The sequence below is a fragment of the Microtus oregoni genome, unplaced genomic scaffold, assembly GCF_018167655.1.
Source record: "Microtus oregoni isolate MIOR12 unplaced genomic scaffold, Mior012 000054F_ref0000373, whole genome shotgun sequence".
Lineage (NCBI taxonomy): Eukaryota > Metazoa > Chordata > Mammalia > Rodentia > Cricetidae > Microtus > Microtus oregoni.
This window is the reverse complement of record NW_024543830.1, coordinates 11,397,336-11,423,806: the sequence shown is the minus strand read 5'-3', so window position 1 is coordinate 11,423,806 and position 26,471 is coordinate 11,397,336. Positions and strand designations below refer to the sequence as shown.

Below are 26,471 nucleotides of genomic sequence, written 5' to 3'. Positions count from 1 at the left end.
AAATGATCACTGCCATTATTTGTACATCATTCTCTTTAATATTTCTTTTCCACATTTGGGAAGGTGGGGGAGGTATACTCCATTTAGACAAAAATAATACCCTGGGAACAGTCATTGCCACAGCAGTAATTTTGTGCTGCAAACACAAGGCAAGAGTGTTTTGCTTTGTTTTTCTTTTGTTTTTTTAAATAAAACCTTTAGGCAGTCATGATGGAGCACACCTGTAATGTCAGCATTCTTCAGGTTGAAGTAGGAGAACCATTAGTTTGAGGCCAGGCTGCATAGCAAGACCTTGTCTATTAAAAAAGAAGAAGTTTGCTATTAAGGCAATGTAGAAGGGTTGGAGAGATGGCTCAGACGGTTATGAGCTCTTAAAACTCTGCAAAGGACTCTGGTTCAGTTCTCAGAACCCACTAAGCAAGTACCACCTGTAATTCCAGTTCAAGGGGATCCAACTCCCTCTCCTGGCCTCGGTGTGCACTACACATAGGTGGTATATATCCATACATGCAGGCAAAAAAACACTTGTAACTTGTACACATAAAGATATTTTATAAAGAGAACTTTAGTTAATATCAAATTCTTATAGGCCTATATTAAAATGAATGCTTGTGCAGGGCTTGATGTGTGCCTTTAATAATCTTAGCCCTCCAGAGGCTATGACAGGAAGATTACCTTAAAGAGTCAAATTAACATAAAAAGACATCATCTCAAAACAAAAATTTACATATCCGGAGAAAGTAAAACAGAGGAACTGGAGAGATTTTTCAGCAGTTAAGACCATTGGCTGCTCTTTGGAGGATCCAGGTTCAACTCCACCCACATGGCAGGCAGCTCCTAACTACCTGTAACTCTAGTTTCAGGGGATCTGACGTCTTCACACAGATATACATGCAGGCAAAACACAAATGCATATGAAATAAAAATAAATTATAAAATAAAATAACTTCCAAAAGCGAAAAATAAATCCAGCTTGAAACATGATAAACTTTATTGACGGTTCCCAACTAAATGTCAAAAATATGAAAACACAAGGTTGTTGGAAGTTTTTTACATATAGCTCCCCTTTTGAAAGCTATTAACACACTATATCTTCATTATTGATATTATTAATAATAATATTATTATAGCAGTATTCTAGTAGTTCTATTTGTATGAACATATCAGCCAATATTCTTATAAATTCAGTGGTGTATTAAATATTCCAAGTTGATGGTGGGTTCCTTGGTCCTTTGGGTTTTGAAAAGCGATTTCCAAAACCTGGAGACAAAAAAAAAAATTGAATGAAAATAAGTACTTTTATGTGGAAATGTGGAAATGAATACTTGGATTTTAGAATATATCATTGAAAAAGTTAAACACCCTCTTTGATCAATTTAATAATAGACTGGAAAGGCACTATAGTAATTAAAATTTAAATTAAATAGAATATTCTTTTTGCTATACTACAGAACAAACTAATGGCCTTGTCATATGCTAAGGCAATTACTCTGCCACTGGGCCACACCTCCAACCCAAATACTACTAACATTTAAATTTAGACCATTTACAATTAACTAATGGTAATAATTGTATAAAGAACCATGATTATAGTAGCCTTCAATAACTGAATACATAAGCACTGTTTATCTCTTTTATTCACCCACCATGGATGACAAATTTCACTTTTATAAAATTAAGCACTTATTTATGTGCTGTTATCAAATCAAGTTCTATATCTATGCAGCCACAGAAATTTCTGAGTCTACTAAAATATGTTTCCAAAACTTGGAAAATATAAAACAATCCTGAAAGAAATAGTTGTTAAATAAGTTTTAATTACTTTACTTCCTGAAATGCACTTCCCTTGCCTCCAAAAAAAGAATAAGAAAAAGTTTCACATAAAATAAAGGCTATTAGTAGGTGTTTTCAGAAAGAAATTCAGACTGGTGACATTTATTTGTCTTTTCCTTTCATTGTGGTAGATTTTCAAAGCATCTGACACTTGGCAGCTTTGGTGCCTTAAATTGAAAAATAAAAGGATTTGAAACTTAAAGTGAGAGCAGAAAGTGAAACATTAAAATATTCAGAATATTTAATGTCATCACCTTTCGTAGTAACTATTTACATATGTGACTAAATTTAAGTCTAAAAACAAAACTAGAGTAGGCTAGATATGGTGGCAACTGCCTGTAATCCAAACACATAGGAGGTTAAGATAGGAGGATCACAAGTTCAAGGCCAACCTGAAATACATAGCAACACACACACACACACACACACTGTATGACAGAGTTGAAAGAAACCTAAAAGAAGATGTTTATTAACTAGTGATTTTAAATGTTGGAAGAGGTGTACAGAGCCGATTTCATATACATGTTACTCCACTGAAGATAAAAGAGAAGGAAAAATATTCAGGTTAAAACCATCAAAACCATCTGCTTAGCACAAGCACCTTAACTGTAGCCCAGTATACAGGAAAGAGGGGTGAGGACAGGAAATGTGACTACTTAGAACAACTAAAATTTCAAATGCCTATATTTGACCTGATTTGCTATCCAATTCTTAACACTTTAGAACAGATCTACACTGCTGTTTTCTCTATGTGGGTCAATTCAGGAAAAGTTAACATGAACCACATGCTTTTTTTTTATTTCAACTTAGGGGAAAAACTAAGATAGAAATGCAAGCCCAGCCTGGCCCTGAAGTCATGATCCTCCTGCCTCAACTTACCATATGCTGCAATTACAGGTGTGCATCATCAGAGCAGCTGAAATATTTTAATAACATCATCTTACAACTTATATTGCCATTATTAAAGGGAAAATAAATATAAGTGTTGCTTTCCAGTACACAAACTGTTGAATGAAATCTAGGCATGTTTGAGAAGAAGCAACATGGATGCAGGTAAGGTTTTATACCAGCGCCACAGCAATGTAAAGTCAGATGGTCTATACATCACTCAAGGGATTCAGGGAAAAGGAGAAAGCAGAAAACTTTTGTAATCAAGGCAAAGTTGCATTTTTTTCATAGTTCATACAATGTTCCATATGAATGTTTTTAACTAATTTTATACAAATCTTCACTTTTAAATAGTAACAATTGAAATATTGAGTTAAAGAAATGGAAGCCGGGCCGTGGTGGCGCACGCCTTTAATCCCAGCACTCGGGAGGCAGAGGCAGGAGGATCTCTGTGAGTTCGAGACCAGCCTGGTCTACAAGAGCTAGTTCCAGGACAGGCTCCAAAACCACAGAGAAACCCTGTCTCGAAAAACCAAAAAAAAAAAAAAAAAAAAAAAGAAATGGAGACCAAATTTTATAGTTTTAACTCTAGAGCATAACTATAGAGTCACAGAGTTTCTAGTAAGTATTTTCTCAAATTAGACAAGGACTATAATGACAGAGATTGCTCCCTCGTTTTCTGCTTCTTCCTCTGAAATAAAATTATATTGGGGCAATTGTATATCTACCTAGCAGTATTACATTTTCTGATCTTCCTACAATCTTTAGAATTAATTTATTTTGCATGTATTGGTGTTTTGCTTCCATGTATGTCTGTGCACCATGTTTGCAGTGCCTTCAGAGACCAATAGAGGGCATCACCAGCTCCTCTGGAACTGGAGTTAAAGACAGTTGTGAACCACCTTAGAATTAATTGAACCTGGGTCCTCTGAAAGAGTATCCAGTACTCTTAATTCACTGAGCCATCTCTCCAACACCAATTTATATACATTTTAAACTATTCTATAAAATAATACACATACCAAAATTCAGAAAGGAGCTGGAATTTTTTGGCTGAACACATTCTGCTGGCTTGCTTGGTGGGGAAGAATTACAAACACCTGTAATCAGAAGAAAATTATGTTGGGTAATGAATGACAACAGATTTAGATTACCATTTATTTGCTTGCATGATTATTGAAATTAAACATTTCCTCCCAAGCAATACTCCAAAATAAATATATCAGTATCATATTAAACATGTTCTAAATGGTTGAAATTATATTTTTATATTATAATTAAGATACGGAGGGGGAAGCTCTCAGTCTGTATGCCTGAACTCATTATGTAACCTAGGCTGGCCTTGAACTTGTGGTGGTACTCCTGCCTCAGTGTCCCAACTTCAGAGTACAGCCAGAATAACCATGCCAAGCAAGATTTACTTTATTTGCAAACAGATTATATAACAGGACACAAAATGTAAGAAAATGTGTGAAAGAAATGGTGGTGTGGGATATTACTCTATGTAAAGGGGTTGCATTTGATTACACTGCATTTGATTACACTGCATTTGATTACACTGCATTTGATTACACTGCATTTGATTACACTGAATTTGCTAATAATGGTGAGATGTGTTGCTTGTTGCACCTTGCCAGTCTAAGGCGCATGATTGGTCTAATAAAAAGCTGAAAGGCTAATAGTTAGGCAATAGAGGGACAGGCAAGACTGGTGGGCAGAGAGAATAAGCAAGAGAAGAAATCTAGGCCCAAGGAATGAGAGAGAAGGAATGAGAGGATGGGGTAGAAAGAGAGGGAGACAATTGGGGCCGGAATCCAGGCAGCAGCTAGTCAGACAAGGAGGAAACAGGAAAGCAAGATATATAGAATGAAAGAAAGGTTAAAAGCCCTGAGGCAAAACAGATAAAGAGAAATGGATTAAAAACAAGAGCTAAGATAAGACCAAGCATTCATAACTAATGACAAGTCTCTGTGTCATGATTTGGAATCTGGTTGGTGGCCTATAGCGGGAATTCTAATTCTGACTCTGGGTATTTATTAAGAACTAATAGAATTCGTGGCCCAAAAGAAAATTCACATTCGGCTTTGGAGTTTATCTTTGTCCTCTGATCAGTTCATAGTATGCTTTCCCCATCTCACACTAGTTCATCTGTGGCATGCTGAGGTTTCTCTTACATTGTCCTCTACTCCTAAATTTCTTTCTTTCCAGCAAAGTTTTTCGCATAGATGATTCTAAGCTCAGGCCATAGCCTCCCAAAGTCATTGTTATGTTGCTTGGTTTGCTGTTGTATTTAATATGCGTAGGCCTAAAAAGATGTGTGTGTTCCTAACACCTTAATGTAAATATGTACCAGTTTCTACCAAGTTTTAAAAGGAATTCTGTAAAACTGGATCTACATTTTATATGTGCCTGTCTTACAGGAATAAAGATTTCTCAGGTTTTTGGAAACTTTCTCCGAAACAACTTATAAGTAAGGAGAAATTACTACATACTCTCTTTTGCTTATTCTTAACATTTCAAAATGCAATGTGAGAACTGCATGTATGTGTTTACACATAAATATGTAATATTAGGCTTCTAGAAACATCTAGAACACTTCCTTTGTGGAGGATACTAGAACACACAGTAGATTTCAGTCGTTTCCAATTGAGTGCATACTTAGTCCTGTGTGTGAAGACCTGGGCTGGGAACTGAGGCTAGCCAGGACACAGTGGGTGAAGATGGGTGGGAAAGAACGGTAATAATCTCTGCGTGTGAACTGAGAGAACAGATTTGTCCCAAAGAAGATTACGTGTTCTTTTTTTTAAAAAAAAATATTTATTTATTTATTTATTTATTATGTATACAATATTTTGTCTGTGTGTATGTCTGCAGGCCAGAAGAGGGCCCCAGACCTCATTATAGATGGTTGTGAGCCACCATGTGGTTGCTGGGAATTGAACTCAGGACCTTCGGAAGAGCAGGCAATGCTCTTAACCACTGAGCCGTCTCTCCAGCCCGAAAATTACTCTTTCTTTTCTCTTTTCTCTCTTTATTTTTTTTTAACAAAGGCAGTAAAGATTCACCAAATGTATATTAGAGGGAACTGTTATTTTACCTGTGGCTTGTCTCAAGTTATTTTATGCTGCCTTCTCAATGTGTATTCTCCAGATAAAACAGCTTAATTTTCCCCTTTGCTTCCTCCTCAATTTTCAGTTTCCACTCATCAGGTGGACCTATTTCTACTTACAGAAGAATGAAATGACCAATAAGTTGGGCTGACTTCCATTGTTGGCACATTGGCATGGTCACACAAGATGGTTAGGTCTTATCTCATTACTGAGTATTCAGTGACCATATATAACTATGTGTTTAAATATAAGACACATTATCCTGCCTAATAGGGATGTTAAATATACTGGTAAGAGTTGATTCAGGCAGAGGCAAATGAACCAGTCCAACATCAGACCAATTTTCACTAGTCATCAGGCTGTTGCTTAAGCAACCAGGAAGAACCTAGTTTTTTCCATCAGAAGCCTGAAACCACATGGTAAAAAAAAAAATCTGCCTATGAATAAGCTTATAAATGAAACAAAGCTGGGGTAGGGGGACAGCTCATTTGGTTAAGTGCTTGATGAGCTAGCATGAGGCATTGTGTTCAGATATCCAACACCCAGGCAAAAAGCAAGACATGGCAATCATGTGCCTATAATCCCAGCATGTGGGAAATAAAGACAGCAGGATCCTTGGGGCTTGCTGACCAGCTAATATAATTAATTGGTAAACTCTAAATTCAGGGAAAGATCCTACCTCAAAAGTAAGGTAGATACATGGCTGAGGACGATGCCTGACATCAACCTCAGACCACACAAGTGCGTAGATGTGTGTACACAGGCAAACACAAATACATATACAAGAATGACAAAAAGCAATATGGAATGAGAGGCTAACTACTTCATGAATAACATGAATTCTTAGTTACAAGACAGTTAGTTTCGCTTATGCTCCAGTTAGCCTTAACTAGACATTCTAGGAGTTGCAACTGTAGTATTTCTGAGCAATTACAATGTCTCACTAGGGCTCATCTGGTGAAGGAGTTTGCCTTGTATGTCTGAGGACCTGAACTTGTTCCCTGGAACTCATGTAAAGGTAGAAGGGAAATACCAACTCTACATGGTCGTCCTCTGAACAAGTTGAGGCATGTGCCCCCACCCCATGATGCATGCATGTATGTGTCCCTGCTCACCAGCACGTGCGCACATACACAGAGTAACAAAATTTACTTGAAATTTTTTCTGCTCAAAGTGGGGATCACTGGGCATCATGGTTGGCAAGTTCCATTTTTGTCACCTCTAATCCACTCTCCATACAGCAACCAGGATAAAAACAGATTGCATAGCATCTCAGTCTAAACCCTCTTATGGTGTCTCATTGAACTTAAACTCCACTTAGCAAGACCAGCAAGAATTTAACTACTTCTCTCCTGTCTTTCCAGCCTCACCCTACTGTTGTAGAATATTCAGTTAAGATGTGTTACATTTGTTTATGCTGATGTGTTACATTTGTTTAATGATGCAAAGATGTATTCCTTTATGTTACATTTGTTTAACCCCATGAAGCTGTGTTACTTTGCCTGTCTAAAACATTTGATTGGTCTAATAAAGGGCTGAATAGCCAGCCAATAGGCAGGAGAGAGAACAGGCAGAACTGGAAGGCAGAGAGAATAAATAGAAGGAGGAAAAGAGAAAGGGGAGGAGGAGGAGGAAGAAGAAGGAGAAGGAGAAGGAGAAGGAGAAGGAGAAGAGGAGGAGGAGGAGGAGGAGGAGGAGGAGGAGGAGGAGGAAGAGGAGGACTTCAGGGGCCAGTTACCCTGTTACACAGAAAGCCAGAGAGTAAGAAGTAAAGAAAGGTGTATAGAAAGATGAAAGCCCCGAGGCAAAAGATAGACAGGATAATTTAAGAAAAGCTGGAAAGAAACAAGCCAAGCTAAGGCTGAGCAATAATAAGACTGAGATAGAATAAAACTTGATATGATTGATTTGGGAGCTGGGTGTCAGACCCCTGCCCCAAAGAACAGAGTAGTAAAATGACCTTACTTTTTTCATTCTCTCATTACTCTTGTTTCCTTTAATGGCATCCATCATGTTATTATATGTGCTTGCGAGCTCACTTGCTTAATTTTTGAATCCCTCACTAGACTTAAGTTGCACAAAATCCTAAGAGCCAGCCAGTATTATATTGTTGACCACCATACACCAGGTGCCTTTCACAATATCTGGCCTATAACAGGCATTCAAAAAATATTCATAGAAATAAAGAAAAAAGCAGCCAGAAATTCTAGCTTAAAGTAACAGATAAAAATGCTATTTTCATTAAAAACTTAACGTCAGACCAATGAGAGATCCAGATTGGGAAAGAACATAGGGGATTCTTCAGTCCTGAGTGTTTGGAAGGGGTGGAGGACAGGTATACAAGTCTAAGCTCATGCAGGTCTAAACTCCAGGGTCAATTTGAGGACTTGATACAGTTCTTAGCAGCCAAAGAATATAGATTCAAAGTAGCTGAAAAACAAAAATACAGGCTAGCCTATATTTAGAGGATGCCCTGAGAGTTTTTACATAAAAAGGAAGGCTCAGTCTTCCACCACATCCCAAAGATCTGCCAACATAAATCTACTTGAAGTTACTGTTTCTTTGATCTCCCCAAGATAGTGTTATATCTAGAGAAAGAAAAGTGTTTCCTAAAGAAGCTGATCGAATAAACTCCGGCTGACTGTACAAGTCAGTTCCTCGTTCGTCTTTGTCTACATCACTTCCCCAGTTACCGTAATTTCCTTTTGAGATGTTAAAGTCATTCTTGACGAATTCTAGGGGGGAAAGGCATATTTCCCAACCAGACGTTAGCTGTAGTGTTTAAAAAGATGATCTCAGAGGTCAAGTATGATGGTAATGATGGCAGACTATTGGGGTTATAAACTTTATGGATGAAAAAATAAAGGACAAGCCTAGAAGGGTAAAGTAGCACTCAACTATCTACGTGAGGTTTGCTTTCCAAGTTTCCTTGGTGTTCTTTGTCCCTCCCTATTGTATCAGAATAATAGCAATGATTTAGCCCTTCCTGACTAACCGTGTGGATCAAATTTCTAAGAGTCATATCATCGTGTTTTATAGACCTCGTAATTGTAAATAAGATGTCTAAGAGAATTCAAAGAGTTTAAAGAGCTCGTGGGTTTTTATTTTCATTACAATACAGCAAAATAGTAAGCAACAGACTTTTACTGCTGGTAATCCATGTAAAAATGGAACTGCGTCAATGCTTTGCTTGTTTCATTAAACCAACACATTTGTTTCACAATATGCTTTGCTGTTACTGTGTTCAAAGAAAATGAATCTCAGGTTAGACTGCTAGGAGTTTTAAATAACATTTATATCTAAGCATCTTGGTATGGGTAGAAAATTCCAAACATTGTAGTAATTATCATTCTGTCTGTAAACAGAAACCCCTTCCCAACATTAGCCTGCTGGAGCCCAGCGAAGTCAAGGCTTGGGTGATCGCTCCGACCCACAGTTCTGTTTGGGAATGATGTTAACTTCTTTCATAGGATGATTATACCAAAAATTGTGTAATTTCAGAAGTTTTGGATACATTTGAAAAAATAAGTACAAATGAACTTACTTTTTTTCATATTTCTGAAAATCTTTAAACTCTATAAAAGTGAAGAAAGGGGGAAAGTTAATGTTTTCTTATAAAGTTCAAAATGCTTCAGTCAACTAAAAATACAGACTTAACAGAACTACTTTCCTGAATAATAGCCATTAAAATGCAATGATTTTTCCCATCTTACATCTTAATTCAGTACAAAATTACCACTTGGTTCTATCTTGCTATTTTACCATATGTATCATGGTAATATCTAGAAACAATGCTACGGTCACAATGACAGGCCTTCTCTCCTTTTACTGGGAGTATTCCAGAGCGGACAAGAGCCTCTGGGAGTTGCTTTGCTTTTCAGTCACGTGCTTTTTGCCCATTTTTACTTTATACTTATGGATTTCTAGCAATTCATCATATATTAGACAAATAGCCCTGCCTACAGTGCCAGTTACGGGCATTTTTTTTCTCCAATTTGGTCTTTAGCTTTGACTTTTAAGTAACTTTCCTTCACTATGCAGACACTTTTTGTTTCATCTAGTGGAAAGTGTGTATCTTTTTCCTTAATGCCTCTGGAGTGTTACAGTTACAAAGGCCAGTCATACTCCAGAATTACAAAATTATCAAAAAGTACTCTTGTAACTTAGGAGTTTTAAAATAGTTATTATTGAGTCCTTTGGGGAGGCTACTTTTCATCTCATTTTTAAATTTTTTTAAAAAAATTAGATTGGTTTATTATTTTATGTGTATATATGTTTGCCTACATGTATGCCTATGCACCATGTATATGCCTGGCATCAGATCCTCTGGAACTGGAGTTAGAGACAGTTAAGATCCTCCATGTGGGTGTTGGGAATTGAACTCAGGTCCTCTGGAAGAGCAGTCAGTGCTCTTAATCTCTGAGTATCTCTCCAGTTCTGTTTAGTAGGTTTATGTATATTATACATTTTAACATTTAAATCTTTTAGCTATCTAGACTTTATCCTGGTGTTGATATGAATTGTAGATCCTATTTTTCTACATTATTACTTATTTAGACCAAAAATTTTTCTGAGACGTGGTGTCATGTATCCAAGTCTTGAACTTCTGGTCCTCCTCTCTCCACCTCCCAAATATTGGGATTTGAGTATTACAGGTATGCAACACCCTGGGTCAAACTCCAAGTTTCAGGTATGCCTTAGGCAAGCAGTCTACTAACTGAGCTACATACACTCTCAACCACTAACAATTATGAAACTATCCATCTTTATCCCTTAATTTGAGACACACCATAATGTACTAAATCCCTACACATATGTGGACCTATTCCTGAACTTTCTCTGTAGAATATACATTTATTTTAATATTCTAACACGTAACTGTAATAGCTCTAATTTGTTGCATAGATTTGCTTTCTATTAATTTTGACTGAGATCAAAACTCAGTTTAATAAAGGTACTTAAGGGCTGGAAAGATGGCTCAGAGGGTAAGAGCACTGACTGCTCTTCCAGAAGTCCTGAGTTCAATTCCCAGAAACCACATGGTGGCTCACAACCATCTATAATAAGATCTCGTGCCCTCTTCTGGCATGTGTATACATAATAAATAAATTTTTTTAAAAAAGGTGCTTAATATAATTTGCAGTCTTAATGCTATGGAGGGGAAATCTGTATGTAGTAAGGGAAACTCTGGGTTGTTTTCTAAATCTCTGGTCTTACTTTGCTCCTTGTGAAACCTTTTCCAGGGGTCTTCGATGTTTGTGTAGAAGCTGTTGAGTTCTCTGTGGTTTCAGGATAGCTAGTAGAGTAAGTTTCTATGGGTTGGACCTGCAAACCTTAAAAAAAAAAAAAAGAAAGAGGAAAGAAAGAAAAATGTTGTTTATTTTCTAAAGCCTATGACTTAAATATGGGTGTATATTCAGGCTTGGCCTATATGTTTCGCCTTCTTAGGTATCATTTTCATTATATATTGTAGGCTTTAAAATTTATTCTTTTATTTACTCATTCTTTGTACCTTCCCATGTAGGACTTATTGTATTTAACTTTGTTGTTTTGGCTCCTTTTAGGCAGGGTCTAAAAAACTCAGAGATCTGCCTCTGCTCCCTAGCCCATCACCATACCCAGCCTTGTCTATGTTTTTAGGAGACAGCGTCTCAAACAGCTTAGGCTGACCTTAAACTCCTGATGCTCTTGTCTTCACGTCTCAAGGACTGAGATTACAGGCACACACCACCACACTTATTTTAAACCTTTCAACATTCCATTTTATACATTTTTTTTTTTAGAAAGTAATGCCAACTTACAGTCTTCATCAGCAAGAAAGAAGGACTCCAGAGTTCTTTCTGGGAGTGGAGGTGGAGGAGAATCATCCTGATGTAGATCTGTAATGAGGAAAGTATATAGTAAAGCAAAGAAATCCACCAATTAAAAGTCAGGTCAGAACATGTTTTGTGTCCATGTAATTTTTGCTCTCAGTCCATTTTAGCGAGCAACCACTGTCTTAGTTACTTTTCCTGTCGCCATGACAACACACCTAGCAAGAGCAACTTAAGGAAAGGAGTTGTTTGTGTTGACCACAGGCCCAGTGTACATAAATTCAAGGGGGGTAGTCCTGGGGGCGGGGCTCAAGCTCAGCTGGTCACACTGCACACATGGTCAGAAGGTAGGGAGTGCAGGAGTGCTGTTTCCACTCAGCTAGAGGTCTTGTTATTCAGTCCAGGCACTCCTGGGGGGTGGGTTGTCTTTTCTCAATCTAATCAAGATAGTTCCTCACAAGTGTGTCTAAAGGCTAGCCAAATCAGGTGTGCCTGGAGGCCTGCCACCAAAAAGGGTGTGACCATAGGATTGCAGGTGTGTGCCCCCGTGTCCAGCTGCCACAAAGATTTACAACATTTACTGCCCTCCAGGGTCTCCATCTCCTGGGGTGGACATAGCAACCATGGAACGGACTGTCACACCATATGTAAAAGGAATTATCTGAACGATGACCCGAGCCTCAAAAGTGTAGGCCTGCTTTGTTGACCAAGGAGCCCATGATTCACCAAACACGAACTCACAGATGTATTCTTCCAAAGAAGCTGGGAACTGATTTTAACAAGGTTCTGGTAGTTTATTTTACAGGTAGGTTTAGTGGATAAAGGAACATGTTAAATTAGTCATGGGAATAAAATTATTGGTCATGAAGGGCCAGTAATCGATTCTCTTCAGCAAATGAACACTGCTAGAAATTGCAAAAAGGAAGAACTGTTACAGATATTAAAAGAAACAAAATGCGATATGTAGATTTTGTTTGACTATAAAAGGACTTTTTTTTAGACAGTTTTACTATGTGGTCCTAGCTGTCCTGGAGTGCACTATGTAGACTAGGCTGTTCTGTAACTCCCAGAGAGATCACCTAAGTGCTGGGGTCAAAGGTGGATGTCACCACTCAAATGTCTGGCTGAAAAGCCATTTCTGAGATAGCTGGAGAAAAACAATGTAATCTGGAAATCAGATACTATCAGGACAACTTATCAAGATAATGGTGCTACATGCTAGAAGCTAGGTACATGTTTGAAATTTTTCTTAATTTTAAATAATGAGTAATTTTCTCATGATGTAAACACCTAAAATACAAAATGTTCAGGTGACATAAATTTCTTATCATATAGCACTTAAGTGTTGTTATACAGTATATTAGTACATTCTGAAAATGAAAGCATTAGAGTATCACCTGTCAAAGGTGTGTGTGTGCATGGACACGCTTGTATGTGTGTGCATGTGTGTCATAGTGCACACGTAACAAAAGACAGTTTTTCTGAAGTTGTCTTCCCACCTGGTTTCAGACAAGGTCTCTGTTTTCACTGACCTCGGCACTCTAGGCTTACCCGTCCTCAAGCTCCCAGGTGATCTTTCCATTTCTACCTCTCATCCCTTTTAGGTGTGCTGGGCTTATAGCTGTGGTATTGCCTCTACCTCTCATCCCTCATAGGTATGCTGGGATTACAGCTGTGGTATTGCCACATCTGGGTTAAGTTTTAACTTTTATGGGGGGTCACACACATACTACAGTGTGCGTGTAGAGGATCACTTGTGGAAGTTAGTTCTCTACTTCTACTGCGTACATCCAACTCAAGTTGTCACGTTTGGTGGCAAGAGCCCTTACCACAACCATCTCCACAGACCTATCCATCTTTTCTTACATGGGTTACAGGGATTGAAGTCTGGTCATCAAGTTTGCAAGGCAAGCACTTTTATCTTCTGAGCAATCTCGATAGCCCTGGACATAGTATTTTGAAGCTGTAAAATTCACCTATGATGTGAGTATTGTCATTTATTTCTTATATGCTGTATAGTACTGATTTCCAGTATCAACCCAATAACTATTTGATAAACACTCAAGGCAGTTCTTGATCTTTCCGTTTTGCTGTTAGGGAATATTCCAAGGAGTAAATTGTTAGCAATATCTTGGTGATGTTTTCCTGAAATATCATTTCATCTTAAGTGCTCCCAGAGAAAGAATCTACGATGTTGTTATTGTCTGTATTAGGTTTGTGTTCCTCTGCCTAGCTTAGGGTATCTGGTAAAGTACACATAAGATTTCTCATCTGTAACAGTGTACTCATAGTATTGCAAATCGTCATCATTGTATAATTCCAGAACAGTTTTCATCACCATGAAAGGAAGCTAGCTATACACCATTCCTATCTCCCTCCTCTCCTTTGCCCCTAGCCCTGGAAACCACTAATTTGCTTGCTTGCTTGCTTTTAACAGAGAAAGGGTTTATTTTGACTCATAATTTCAGGGTCCAGTCCATCATGATAAATCGTAACAACAAAAGCTTGAGACAGTTAGGGGGTAAAATTGCCGGCACAGCTATGCTGACTTAAAAATGAAGTTCTCGCTGCCCTCTGGCTCTAGTAGGTTCTATGCCATGTGTAAGAGGGGTTCCTAGAGTCCTCTAGTCCAGACAGGGTAGGAGGGGCTGGCCTTGTGATGCTCTGTGAGATGGAGGCTTGGTCTACCACCTCACTGTCTTCATGGATTTTTACATTCTGGATATTTCTTCTGACGAGCTTCAAAACCTTACTGCACTTCATCTAAATTTATCTTCTGTATTTTAAAGCTGAACCTCTGTTGCAATGAGAATAACCTAGCCACCAGCCGGGGGAGTAGCTCAGTGGTAGAACACTTACCTAACATGTATGAAGCCCTGAATTTGATCTCAGCACTGTAAAACAAATAACCTACTCATGATTTCTTTGCATGTTATTTTTTTTGAGTCGTATTAGGCTTGTCATTACTTCCGTAATTCTTTTTTTTCCCTAAATTCTTGAAGATCGTTTTTCTGCTGAGTAAAGCCTGTCCTAACCACTCCAGTAACACCATCCTTCCCCCCCCCCCCGACACACACCAGAATCCTGTAGATTCGAATTAGTGTCACACAGATAATCAATCAATGATCAGACACAGGTATTAATTTTATCCAGCTAACTTCAGTATAAGCATTAAGTAGGACTTTTAAACTGGACATAGTAGTGGGCACTTGTATTTCTAGCCCTTTGGAGGCTGAGGCAGGAGGACAAAGTTTAAGACCACCTGAGCTGCTGCATGGCTAAACTTGTCTCAAAAAAAAGTAGTGATTTTTCCTACATATTCTGCTTATCCTAACACTTGGAAGATATTTAATGAGGTCTATTTGGTGACATTGTGCTAAAAAGCTTTAAATGCATTATCTCAGTACACACACACACACACACACACACACACACATCAACTCCATTTTACAAATGAGAAAATCAACAATTTAAAGAATAGTATTTTAAAAAATATTTTATGGATATGAGCGCTTTGCCTATGTTTGAATGGGTGACTTTCCATACGTTCATATATTTACATCCTTAGTCCCCAGTTGAAGAACTGTTGAGGATGGATTAGGAGGTGTGGCCTTATTGAGGGGGTGTGGCTTTGTTGGAGGTAGTGGATCCATAGGACTGGACTTCAAGGTTTCAAAAGCCCAGGCCAGGCCCAGTGAGACTCTCCCCTCCATCTCCTTCCCTCTTTTCCTCCCCGCCCCCGCTGCCTACGGATCAGGATGTAGCTCGCAGCTCTAGTACATAGGTGCCGCTATGCTTTCTCCATCATAACACACTAACCCTCCGAAACTATAAACAACCCCCCAATTAAATACTTTCTTGTGAAAGAGTTGCTTGGTCATGGTGCCTCTTCACAGAAATAAAACAGTGGCTAAGACAGCCTGCATGTGTGTATGTGTAACACACTTGTGCCTGGTACCTGCAAAGATCAGAAGAGAGAACCAAATCCCCTGAAGCTAGAGCTATGGATGATGATGAGCCATCATGTGGGCGCTGAGAACCAAACCTGGGTTCTCCAGAGGAGCAGCCAGTGCCGTTACCCCCTAAACCATCAATCTCTCCAGCCCCAAACACATGTATTTTTGCTGTTTTATTGAGACAGGGTCTTACTCTATAATCAATGGCAGCTTGAACTTTTGGCTGTTCTGCTGCAACTTCCCAGGTGCTAGGGTTATTATGTGAGCCACCATATCTGTCTCAGAAAGTATTTTGTTAGTTTTTGTTTTTGTTCGTTTGTTTGTTTTTGTTTTGTTTATTGATTGTTTTGTTTTGTTTGTTTTTGAGACTAATATTCACTATATAGGCCAGGTTAGATTTGAACTCATGGAGATCTGCCTGACTTCACCTCCAAAGTGCTGGGGTTAAAGGCATGTACCACCATACCCGCCCCTCAGAAAGTATATTCTTTAATTAAAGTTATATGTTTTGGTACTTTTTAATAGATATAGACTGCTTCAAAATCTCATGCTTTTTAATATCCACATTATAGTACCTACATATGTATATTTTAGTAATGTGATATGAATAAATATAATGACAATTGCAATCTGTGCTAATGTTTGTGAAGTACCTATACATTCCCAGTAGATGTTACCCAGTTTTTTAGTATATAATATCAGCAAAACTCAGGGGAAAATGAGTAATAACAAGGTATTTTTGTCATAGCAAAGAAAAGTGACTAACACAGCCTCCACGCCCCTGAGTGCCAGGCTTACAGACACACCACTATACCCAGCTTCCATACTGTTTTCAGTAATGGCTGCCTTAGTTTACAGCTCCACTAACAGTATGCAGGGGTTGCCTTTTCTATACATTCTTGCCAGCATTTATCTTTTGTTTTTACTTTATTGTTAGGAAGTATAGTATATGCTTCTGTGTCTATAAAGAGGCCAGAGAACAACTTTGTGAATAAATTCTCCTACCTTAATGCTGGTTTCAGGGCTCAAACTCAGGGTGTCAGACAAGTGATTTTACCTTCTGAGCTACCTTCCAGGCCCTGCTCTGTTTTTTAAATTTTATCTGCATGTATGTGTATGTACCACATGTGTCCAGTGCCCACAGAGGCCAGGGGGCATCAACCCCATTGGAACTATAATTACAGATGGTTGTGAGCAAACAGTGTGGGTGCTGGGAACTGAACCTGGGTTCTGTGGAGAAGTAACTAGTGATCTTAACCCCTGAGTCATCTCTCCAGTCCCACATTTTCTCCCCAAGACAGCGTTTTTCTGTGTAGCCCTGGTTGTCCGGAAACTCACTCTGTAGACCAGATGGTGATGTGGGAGTGTCATATATCAATCTGTTGATTTCATTGGTTAAGCAATAAAGAAACTGCTTGGCCCTCATAGGTTAAAACATAGGTGGGAGGAGTAAACAGAACAGAATGCTGGGAGAAAGAAGCTGAGTCAGTGAGTCACCATGATTCTCCCACTCCAGGCAGACGCAGGTTAAGATCATTCCTGGTAAGCCAGCTCATGGGCTACACAGATTATTAGAAATGGGCTAGTCCAGGTGCGAGAGTTAGCCGAGAAAAGGCTGGAACTAATGGGCCAAGTGGTGTTTAAAAGAATACAGTTTCCGTGTAATTATTTCGGGTATAAAGCTAGCTGTGCGGGTGGCCGGGTACTGGGGACGCAGCCCCGCTGCTCCTAATTCAACAGAGTGGTGCCCGGATGTGATGGACTAAATCCACTTAAAAACCTGAGAAGGCTTAAAATAAGGGAGAGAGAATTTCACACAGATTTTTGCTGTTTGTTGGTGGCGTGCTGTAGAGAGATTTCCTGATTCAGCAACAGCAGCAGAAAAAAAGCTGCGTCATTTTAAAGTGTGGCTTTCTGGGCTGTGCCGCCATTGCGATCTCTGTCTGGCTTCTGTGGGAGACAGAGCTTTTAAATGGAGCATTTGGAGTAATGTGCTACGGCTTGCTTGATGGCAATGTGGACTGCTGTGTTCCTGGAACTGTGTGTGGCTCAGGAGCACCAAATAGATCTGAGGCAGGAGCAACTGCTCCATGCTGAACTGTGCTGGTTGGCAGGAACTACCGTAATTACTGTAATAACAGCACAGTTAAGGTTTCGACTGGGCAAGACACAGACGGTACCGTATTACCTGTACATGGTACAACTTAAGTTGTTAAGAACTGCTTAACATTTTAAGAAATGCTCCTGGATACTAAAAAAATGTTACAGATTCACAATAAAACAGATTCAGACATAAAAGACCACACTGTTGGATGAATGTACGTAGGCTTGAGAGAGAGAAGAAAAAGAATATAAAGAATAAAGTTAATGTCTTAAAAAAAGGGTAAAGTCTTTAAAGAGACAGAGTACAGATAGTTAAGAGATTAAAAGAATAAAGAAAAATAAGCCAGGTAAAAATGGAAAATTCACAAAGAGTCTGGATTCTTTGTATTATTGTGTTTTCTTTAAAATTTTTGACTGGGAAGGAGCTAAGTACAGAGAGACATTTCATTACATGGGCTGCCAAGCTAAACCAGAATGGATATAAGGGTATTACGATTTCAGAATTTGGGTCTAAGGATATGATGCTTTGGAGAGGGTCGTCTTTTGTTTTCACAGAGGACCAGACCCTGTGGATTGCATCTATCCCGATATGGTATGATAGACCACAACCTCCCGAAAAGTTCCTGTGAACACCCTCAAAAAATTACTTCACTCAACTGCCAACTGAGATAAACCTGGCACACAGGTTACACCCTAAATGATCTGATTAACAGCGCCCCCATTCAGCAGGAAGCAGTTTGGAGAGAAAAAAACTGCGCCCATGTTCCCAAAATATTGTTTATAAATGTTCTTTTACATTTAAAGGGAGAAATGATATAGGTATGAATAATTTGCATTGGTATGGATTTTAAGGTCAATTTTGTTATATGTATATGTATTTCTGATCTTGATTAAGGTATTGTGATTGTGTAGTTCATTTTTAAAATGTAATGTATAATTGGGAAATATAGGTTGTTGATGGATAATCATAAATAATAGTCAAGTTTGTAGTCATGTTACTTAGATTTTCTAGATATATAGAGATATATTTCAGATAGGCATTCTTCATATCTCTCAAAGGCTGCAGAATATGGCATTTAAAATATTTTAATAACTTAGGGTTTTTCATGGCAATGAGACATGTCTGCTCCTGGCAGCCCCAGCTACTTCAAGAGGAAGATGGGCATTGAAGAGGCTCCTTATGGAGCTTGATAGCCATTTGGGCAAGAAACTGCTCTTGCCTGGACTGTTGCATAAACTGGACACAAAGAACCCGCAGAGAGAGGACTGCTGAACTTGCCTAAAGGTGAGATGGTCTTTCGGGGTTCCTGATTCATGAAAGAGTCTGCGAGACATTCTGCAGGACACAGCAGAAAGTGACTGAACTGTCTTTGGAATTTCCTGCTTGATGAAAATGTCTGCTGGATACTATGGGCCTGAAGGCTGAAGATGGATGCCCCATTGGTACAAAAGAACTTTGGGTGACTGTCCAGGCCGCAAGATGTCTTTATCATTTCTAGAGTTTGAAGTTTCTTAGTTCTTGTTTACTTAGGTAATATTATATCCTTCTGGAGTCTTTGATGGAGTTGAAGAATGGATAGGTAGTTATAGTTTTCCATTGTTATGATAAAAGATAAAGTAGATATAAATATTGTAACTGTAATTCTTACTTGATAACTGTTTTGTTATATGTAATTTTACTATGTTAAAGTTAAAGCCTTTCTTTTTTGTTTAAACAGAAAAAGGGGAAATGATGTGGGAGTGATTTCTTATTAATAAAGAAACTGCCTAGACCCATTTGATAGGCCAACCCTTAGGTAGGCGGAGTAAACAGAACAGAATGCTGGGAGAAGGAAGCTGAATCAGGAGTCGCCATGATTCTCCCACTCCAGGCAGACGCAGGTTAAGATCTTTCTGGTAAGCCAGCTCGTGGGCTACACAGATTAATAGAAATGGGTTAGGTTAATATGTAAGAGCTAGCCAATAAGAGGCTGGAACTAATGGGGCCAGGCAGTGTTTAAAAGAATACCGTTTCCGTGTAATTATTTCCGGGCATAAGCTAGCCGTGCGGGCAGCTGGGTGCCGGGGACGCAGCCTGCCGCTCTTATTACAACAAACTCAGAGATCTGCCTGTCACTGCCTCTGGAGTGCTGCGATTAAAGACATGTGCCACCATGCCTGGCTCCAACTGCCACTTGAGTTTTGGAGTAGAGTGGGGTTATATCATGTTGTGGTTTTCACTTGTATTTCTTTGATGGTTATTGGTCCTGAATATCTGTATCTCTGTTGCCCATAGGAATGCCTTCTTTTGAGATCTACTGCCAATTTTAAAGTCAGGCTACTTATATTCTTTGATGTTAATTTTTTGTATGTTCCTTACACATTTTGGTCAATATCCAGAATATCACTATTCAGACAGGGCATGGTAGTTCATACCTTTAATCCCTGCACTCAGGAAGCAGAGGCAGGTCAATCTGTGAATTTGAGCCTAGCCTGGTCTACACAGAAAGTTCCTGGATAGCCATGGCTACATAGAAAAACCTCATCTTGAAAATACCAAATAGATAGATAGATAGATAGATAGATAGATAGATAGCAATAAAATTTGAGTCACTAAAGTAATGTTGACCACTGCTGTACTTGTTAGATGCATAATGAATTAAGGTTTTCTAAGTTAAATGCAAAGATTGTTGCTTTTGCTGCATAAGGCCTTTTAGTATAATTTCACTTGTCCATTCTTGTTTTTTATTTCCTTATTTTTTTAATGTCCTGTTCAAAAGTATCCTTTCCCATCCCAAAGTCCTGAAGTTTTTTCTAGTTGTTTCATAGTTTCAGGTCTTAGACTTGAATGTTTAGTAGATGTTGAGTTATTTTGGGGGACCTGTAAGAGGTAGGAGCCCACCTTTATTATACATGTGGACACCTAGTTTTCACAAAATCATTTATTGAAAATGCTATCCTGTTTCCTGTGCATGTTCATTGCATCTTTATCAAAAGTCAGTTGGCTCTAGAAGCTCATATCAGTTTTTCTAAGATATTTATTCTATTCTTCTGGTTTGTGTGTCACGTTTTATGGCAGTACCTTGGCATTCTGATTTCTATAGCTTTGTGTATTTTGAAGTCAGGTAGTACAATATTTTTCTGCTTGGTTCTTTTTACACAAGATCATTTTGACTATTTCAATTTTCAAATAGCCTATCTGAAATAATGTTTTTGCTTGTTTGTTTGTTTGAATGATTCTATTTTTGCTTTGCCCATGACAAAACAAAATTGTCAGTCTGGGAAAACCAAAACTAAATCAAAACAGCAGAAGCTGTTTACAATAACAATGACTCTTCCGGAGATGAATCTCTCTGACTCGGTGGCTGTTTTAGAAGACAAGTTCTTAGGACGAAAGTCATCTAAAGTCAAGCGGAGTCTCTGATTTGGGACTTTGGAGTTTCACACTCTATATAGGTGAAAAGAAAAAATAAAGAATAATATGTGCACACACAGTTTGAAGCATAACTGCCATTTAAAAATATAGTTCACATACTGTAGCAATCACAGCATTTCTTAATTCGTAAGTGCTGAATTATAAGAAGGCACCCCTAACTCCTACAGTGATTTTTCTAGTTTTGTATCATATGAAAATTGGTTCTATATTGATCTCCTCCTGAATTATTTCATTCATAATTTAGAACATTGTCCTAAAAATTTATTTGAAGCTGTCAAAGTTGTAATTACTTTATGGCATTTGAAAAGGAATGATGTTCTTTGCTTTGTGAGTTAAGAAAAAAGAAAAGGATAATTGTGTGTGCCCATACTATTAACAGTAATTGTAACAACAATTACATTAACGTTGTGATTTTCCAGCCTTACAGTTGGGAGCTATTTTTAAATTCAGTCCTGGGGATTAAATGTAGAGTCTTGCAGTGCTAGACAAATGCTCTAACACTAAGCTACATTCGCAGCCTGTAGCGGCTTCTAAATGCTTAATGAATTTTCTTATCTCTGAAATCAAGGCATATACTTAAATAGTTGGTTCAAAGAATATATAGAAATATATAACAGATTATCAGAAATACAGATTTTCTTCTTTTTGAATCAGGAAACATTATTCGAAGTGGTTCATTTAAAATAATATGCACATGTCATTAAAAGTCGCTGTCTGTGATTTCACTGCTAGCATTGTCCAGCCCATGACGTGACTGCAGTGAGCAGTCCATCTACCATGAAACACCTTTCTGCCTTTTACGAGTCAGCTCAGATGTTTGCTCTTTCTCTGGGCTGTCCTGACTGCTCTCAACCTGAAAGGCTCTCCTGTCCTTTGAATTCCTGTGTCTTTCACCTATCGTTGTTATATGGTCTTAAAATAATAAGCATAAAGATTCATATGCACATCCTGCCCTTCAAATGTAAGCTTCTAAAGACTGAGAGGTGTGTACTGCACACCTTCCTTATCTTCCAACATGTTGTTTTACATTTAGAATTTACGTAATAACTACTGTGTGACAGCTTGTTAAACTGAGGGGAATCGAGTCTGGAGAGGAGGTGTTCTGTAAGGGGACCTGAGTTCAGTTCCCAGCACCCACATAGTGGCTCACAGCCATCCCCAGCTCCTTTCTGACTTCTGCAGGCACAAGGCACACGTGGTACACATATATACATACAGGCAAAGCATCCATACACCTAAAATAAAATAATGTCTAAAACAAGAAAATGTATAGAATAAACTATAATCTGTTGATACAAATGAGTTGAGTCAGAAAAAGGTACTAAAGTCCTACAGAGAGGTGGATTGTTGAATCAGATGGTCCGCTCCATTCTAGTATGCTCCATTTATACCGTCACCACCAAAGGTAAGGATGGAGTAACCCTGGTGAGAAGTCTCGTGCAAGAGGGTGAATATGTCCAGTTCTTAGGAATGGGATTGTTTTGTTTATCTTTTGAGATTGTGTTTCTCTGTGTAACCACCTCAACTGTGCTAGAACTTGATAGACCACGCTGGCCTCGAACTCACAGAGATCTGCTTGCCTCTGTCTCCCAAGTGCTGGGACTAAAGGTGTGCACCCTGGCTAAATGAGGTTATTTTTAAAAGAGACAAATGGGTACTCAGCGGCAGCACACAGAACCCTAAAGGGACCTGAGAAGGCACACACACTTTATACTTACTGAATTGTACTCACCAGCGTCCTCAGCCACAATAAAAGACTCAGGTGTCCGTTCAGGGAGAGGAGGGGGAATTTCATCATCTATCCTCGGAGAAGTTGCTGTCCAAATAACGAAAATGTAATCACAATTTTTTGATAACAAAGGAGATCCTTAGATTCCAATATAATCCTAAATATAAATTTAACAGATTTGTATTTGCTCACTCTATGAAAAAAATAAATTTGTCTTTAGGTAAAAGCTTTACTTGTTCTTGGAAATTTTTTATTGGGTTTCAAGGTTTGAATGTCTCCAAATGTTTCGATAAAGTCACTGTTAGGATGGTTTGGAATGTTCTCTAACTCTTTCCTTTTGTTTCCTATAGAATTCCTAATAGGATATTTTCATCAGTTAAACATTCACTTACATAGAAGGCAAAAAATAATCCTTTTTCCATTCTATACAGAATCACTCTGGATGCTTATTACAGAAAAAGGAAGTGTTCATTAAAGAAGGAGAAAATTTGGGGGATGGAAGTGAACTAGAGATCTATGGCAAGCTCAAAGGCCTACAAAGTTTTCTGTTTAATTAAAAAAAAAATCAGAATTTTTGTAGTATTATAAGAAACTGCCACCAGGTGGCAGACATGTTGATTTCTCTGCAATATGAAAATAACTTGCTTTTGATGATCTGAGAAGTTTAAAGCATAATGGTTATTTATAAAAAGAAAACATCAGATGGCGAGGTGTCTCAGTGTGTGAAGGCTCTTGCTACTAAGCCTGACAGCGGAGTGCAGTCCCCAGAACCCATGTGGCAGAAGTAGAAAACTCACTCTGCAAGCTGTTCTCTCACCTAGACACAGACACACACACACACACAACACCACCCACTCACATACACGTTAATAAAGAAAGCAAAATTCCTTAAATTTTAAATATAATTGAACTGTAAAAGAATTAGTTCAAAAGAAGAACTTTCTCAGATCCAGATTAAAAAAAATTGCAACAAATTTGCTAGGTTTTCATAGTACATACTTATCAAGAATTCAAAGTCATCCTTGTTTATTTAAAGAATTTGATGCCAGCATGGGTTACATGAGACCCTTTCTGAAAAAAAACAAAACAGGAAAAGCAAACAACGAACAAACAGAAAACCAAAACAAGCAAATAAAACTTGGGCCTGGGGAAATGATGGTTTACTGTCAGGATGAGCCCCCAGAGTTCAGATCCCCGGCATCCACAGAAGAAGCCCAGCACTGGAGGAGAAGGGGCGGAGACAAGGCTTGCTTACCCAGCCTGGGGTAGGGCAGTGAGAGGCAAGCTCTGAGGTCAGTGAGACACATCCTAAGATTATAAGGCAGAGAGTGACAGAGCAATTCCCCTGAGATCTTCACTTCACCTCCACATGCGTGTACCTACAAACATATACATAAATGTGCCACACAGAGAAGGAAAGACAGAACTAAGCCCCACACTTGAGAGTCTGAGGCAGTGAGTCTAGGCTGGCTTTGGTGGAAAGATCCTATCTAAATAGGAAAGGAACACAGGCCGGGACTATCCCTCCATGACAGAGCCCTTGTCTGACTTGCTAGACTCAAGTCCCATGACTTCAAAAAGAGAAAAAAGGAAACGGCAATCAATAATGTTATACAGCAAACATTTTCTGTGCTTTCTAAGTCAATGCTCCTTATGGATTATCTGGCAATATGCCTAAGCAAATTAAAGCTGCTCTTTGCTTCCTTTATCCTTTATGTCAGATTACTAGGGTCTGGGCTGGAGGTTCCACTCAAACACCGGCCTGACATGCACGAGACACTAGGTCCAATCCATTTCATTAAAAAGAAGGGAAGGGCAAAGGAAACAATGAGCACATGATAATCTCTAATGGTATGTTCACCACTACTTTCTGACTACTCAGTCAAAACAGTATGTCTGATATGTAAAAAATCTAGAATTATAATAGATAAAGAGGAAAATTGTATTAAAAGATTTAAAAAGTCACACAATACTAAGCAAATAGTCTCATCTGCTAAGATGAAAAAAGTGCAGGAAATTAGATCCTACCCTTCCCACTCGTACAGGAAAAGAGTTCAATGCTTAGCAATGTGGTCAACTCATTACAGGCACGTAGGAGGAGCCCGCTTGTTCGTCCTGGTCGCCCAGAACCAAAAATAACCACACAGAAACTATATTAATTAAAACGCTGCTTGGCCCATTAGCTCTAGCTTCTTATTGGCTAGCTCCTACATCTTAATTTAACCCATTTCTATTAATCTGAATATCACCACGAGGTCATGGCCTACCAGCAAAGTTTCAGCATGTCTATCTCCAGCGGTGGCTCCATGGCTTCTCTCCAACTCTGCCTTCCCACTCCCATGCTATAGGCCAAGCCAGTTCTTTAATCATTAACCAATAAAAGCAACAAAGGCTTATAAGTGTGTATCAATCATTTCTAGGTGCCTGTGCAGTGCTGTTGACCAGTTTGCCCTCTGTATCTGGGAAGCTGTTTCTGTTAAAGGTAAATTGTGGGCTGTTGATAAACAAGTCTGGAATGAGGTTGGCCAAGCCTTCCCTTTGGCGTAGATAGACCCCCAGATCTGACAGCTTAATTGTTGCTCTCTTCAATTTAGTATACCATCAGAACACCCTAGAACTTATTTCTTTGTGGAGGAAAAGAAGAAAAAGAAGCAGAGAAAGAGAAGGGTTAGGGTAAGCAGAAACCAAAATATTTAATAGAAACAAGGCAAGTTCCAAAACATTACACAGATTTTAGAACATAGCTTACCTTCTATAGCTGTCTGCTGGTTTAATGGTAGGGATGGCCTGGTCAGAGGGTTTGCCGTTAAAGATTCATGTGAGTTGCAATAAGAAAGGGAGGTTGTAGAAGAGGCTGGCAATGGAGTACAAGGTAAAGAGGCCCGGTCTCGCTTCTCAGGCAGATCAAAAGACCTCTTAGAATCAGCACTGTTTGGAGGTGATGGTGGAAAGAACGGATCTTCTACTAATGACATGCAAGAATGCACTCTAAAAGGCTTGGGGCTGGGCTGTGGTACACAAGGGACAGCACGTGTCGGGTGCTCAGAGGCACACGGCAGAGAATAATTGAGTTCCTCTGAAGAAACATGGACCGCTCTTGGCTCCTGCACCTCCATGAGACAAGGCTCAGGCAGTTGAGATTCCAAGAAGGAAGAACCGTCTTCCATGTCCAACTCGTTTGTTCTTCTCGGCTGAATCAATTCAAAGGGAGTTGATTTGGTCCGTGTCACTGGCCCCTTCGAGTTGTGGCACCTGTCTGCCGTGTTTATAGGCGGAACATCAGGACACGACCCGCACACAATGGAACCAAAGTCCAGACTTGGGTATTTCTGAAGGGGATCGCCCACGACTGGAAAGGCCTTTGCCAGCCCTTCCCTGGTTATGACAGCCTTGCTGTTACACCTACAGTTCAGCTCTAAAGAGTCAAAAGAGGGGCTTGATTTAGCTGAACGCAAACCAAACTCTTCCTCGGCTCTTATTTCAAAAGTCCTATCATAGGAAGAGGCGTCTGCGCTTTTCACTTCAAGCCTTTGTCTTGTCGGTTTTGCATCCTTCATGGCGCTGAAAGAGAAGGAGAAAATGATGATGCCGCACCGGGAAGGGGTCTCTTCTGAGTAGCACAGC

The 26,471-nt window shown here is 39.0% G+C and overlaps 1 protein-coding gene across 5 annotated transcripts in view; it reads right to left on the bottom strand.

The window, feature by feature from the left end:
• Nucleotides 1–967: 967 nt before the first annotated feature.
• The window catches only part of Ptpn22 (protein tyrosine phosphatase non-receptor type 22), a 54,989-nt gene continuing 29,485 nt past the window's right edge, over nucleotides 968–26,471 (bottom strand). For 2 of the 5 annotated variants that reach the window (XR_005973020.1, XR_005973021.1), the window contains 6 exons: nucleotides 25,597–26,408; nucleotides 24,103–24,155; nucleotides 22,851–22,934; nucleotides 11,633–11,710; nucleotides 9,376–9,406; nucleotides 3,774–3,821 (listed from right to left, as the gene is read on the bottom strand). Coding sequence is in view for 1 of the 5 variants with exons in the window: in XM_041638111.1 (XP_041494045.1) it covers nucleotides 1,196–1,260; nucleotides 3,744–3,821; nucleotides 9,376–9,406; nucleotides 11,049–11,164; nucleotides 11,633–11,710; nucleotides 22,851–22,934; nucleotides 25,597–26,408 (1,264 nt within the window). In the remaining 4 variants the exon portion in view is untranslated. Of the gene's footprint in view, nucleotides 1,261–3,743; nucleotides 3,822–9,375; nucleotides 9,407–11,048; nucleotides 11,165–11,632; nucleotides 11,711–22,850; nucleotides 22,935–24,102; nucleotides 24,156–25,596; nucleotides 26,409–26,471 lie in introns of those variants that run through there. The other 3 variants (XM_041638111.1, XR_005973022.1, XR_005973023.1) reach the window with 3 other exon arrangements.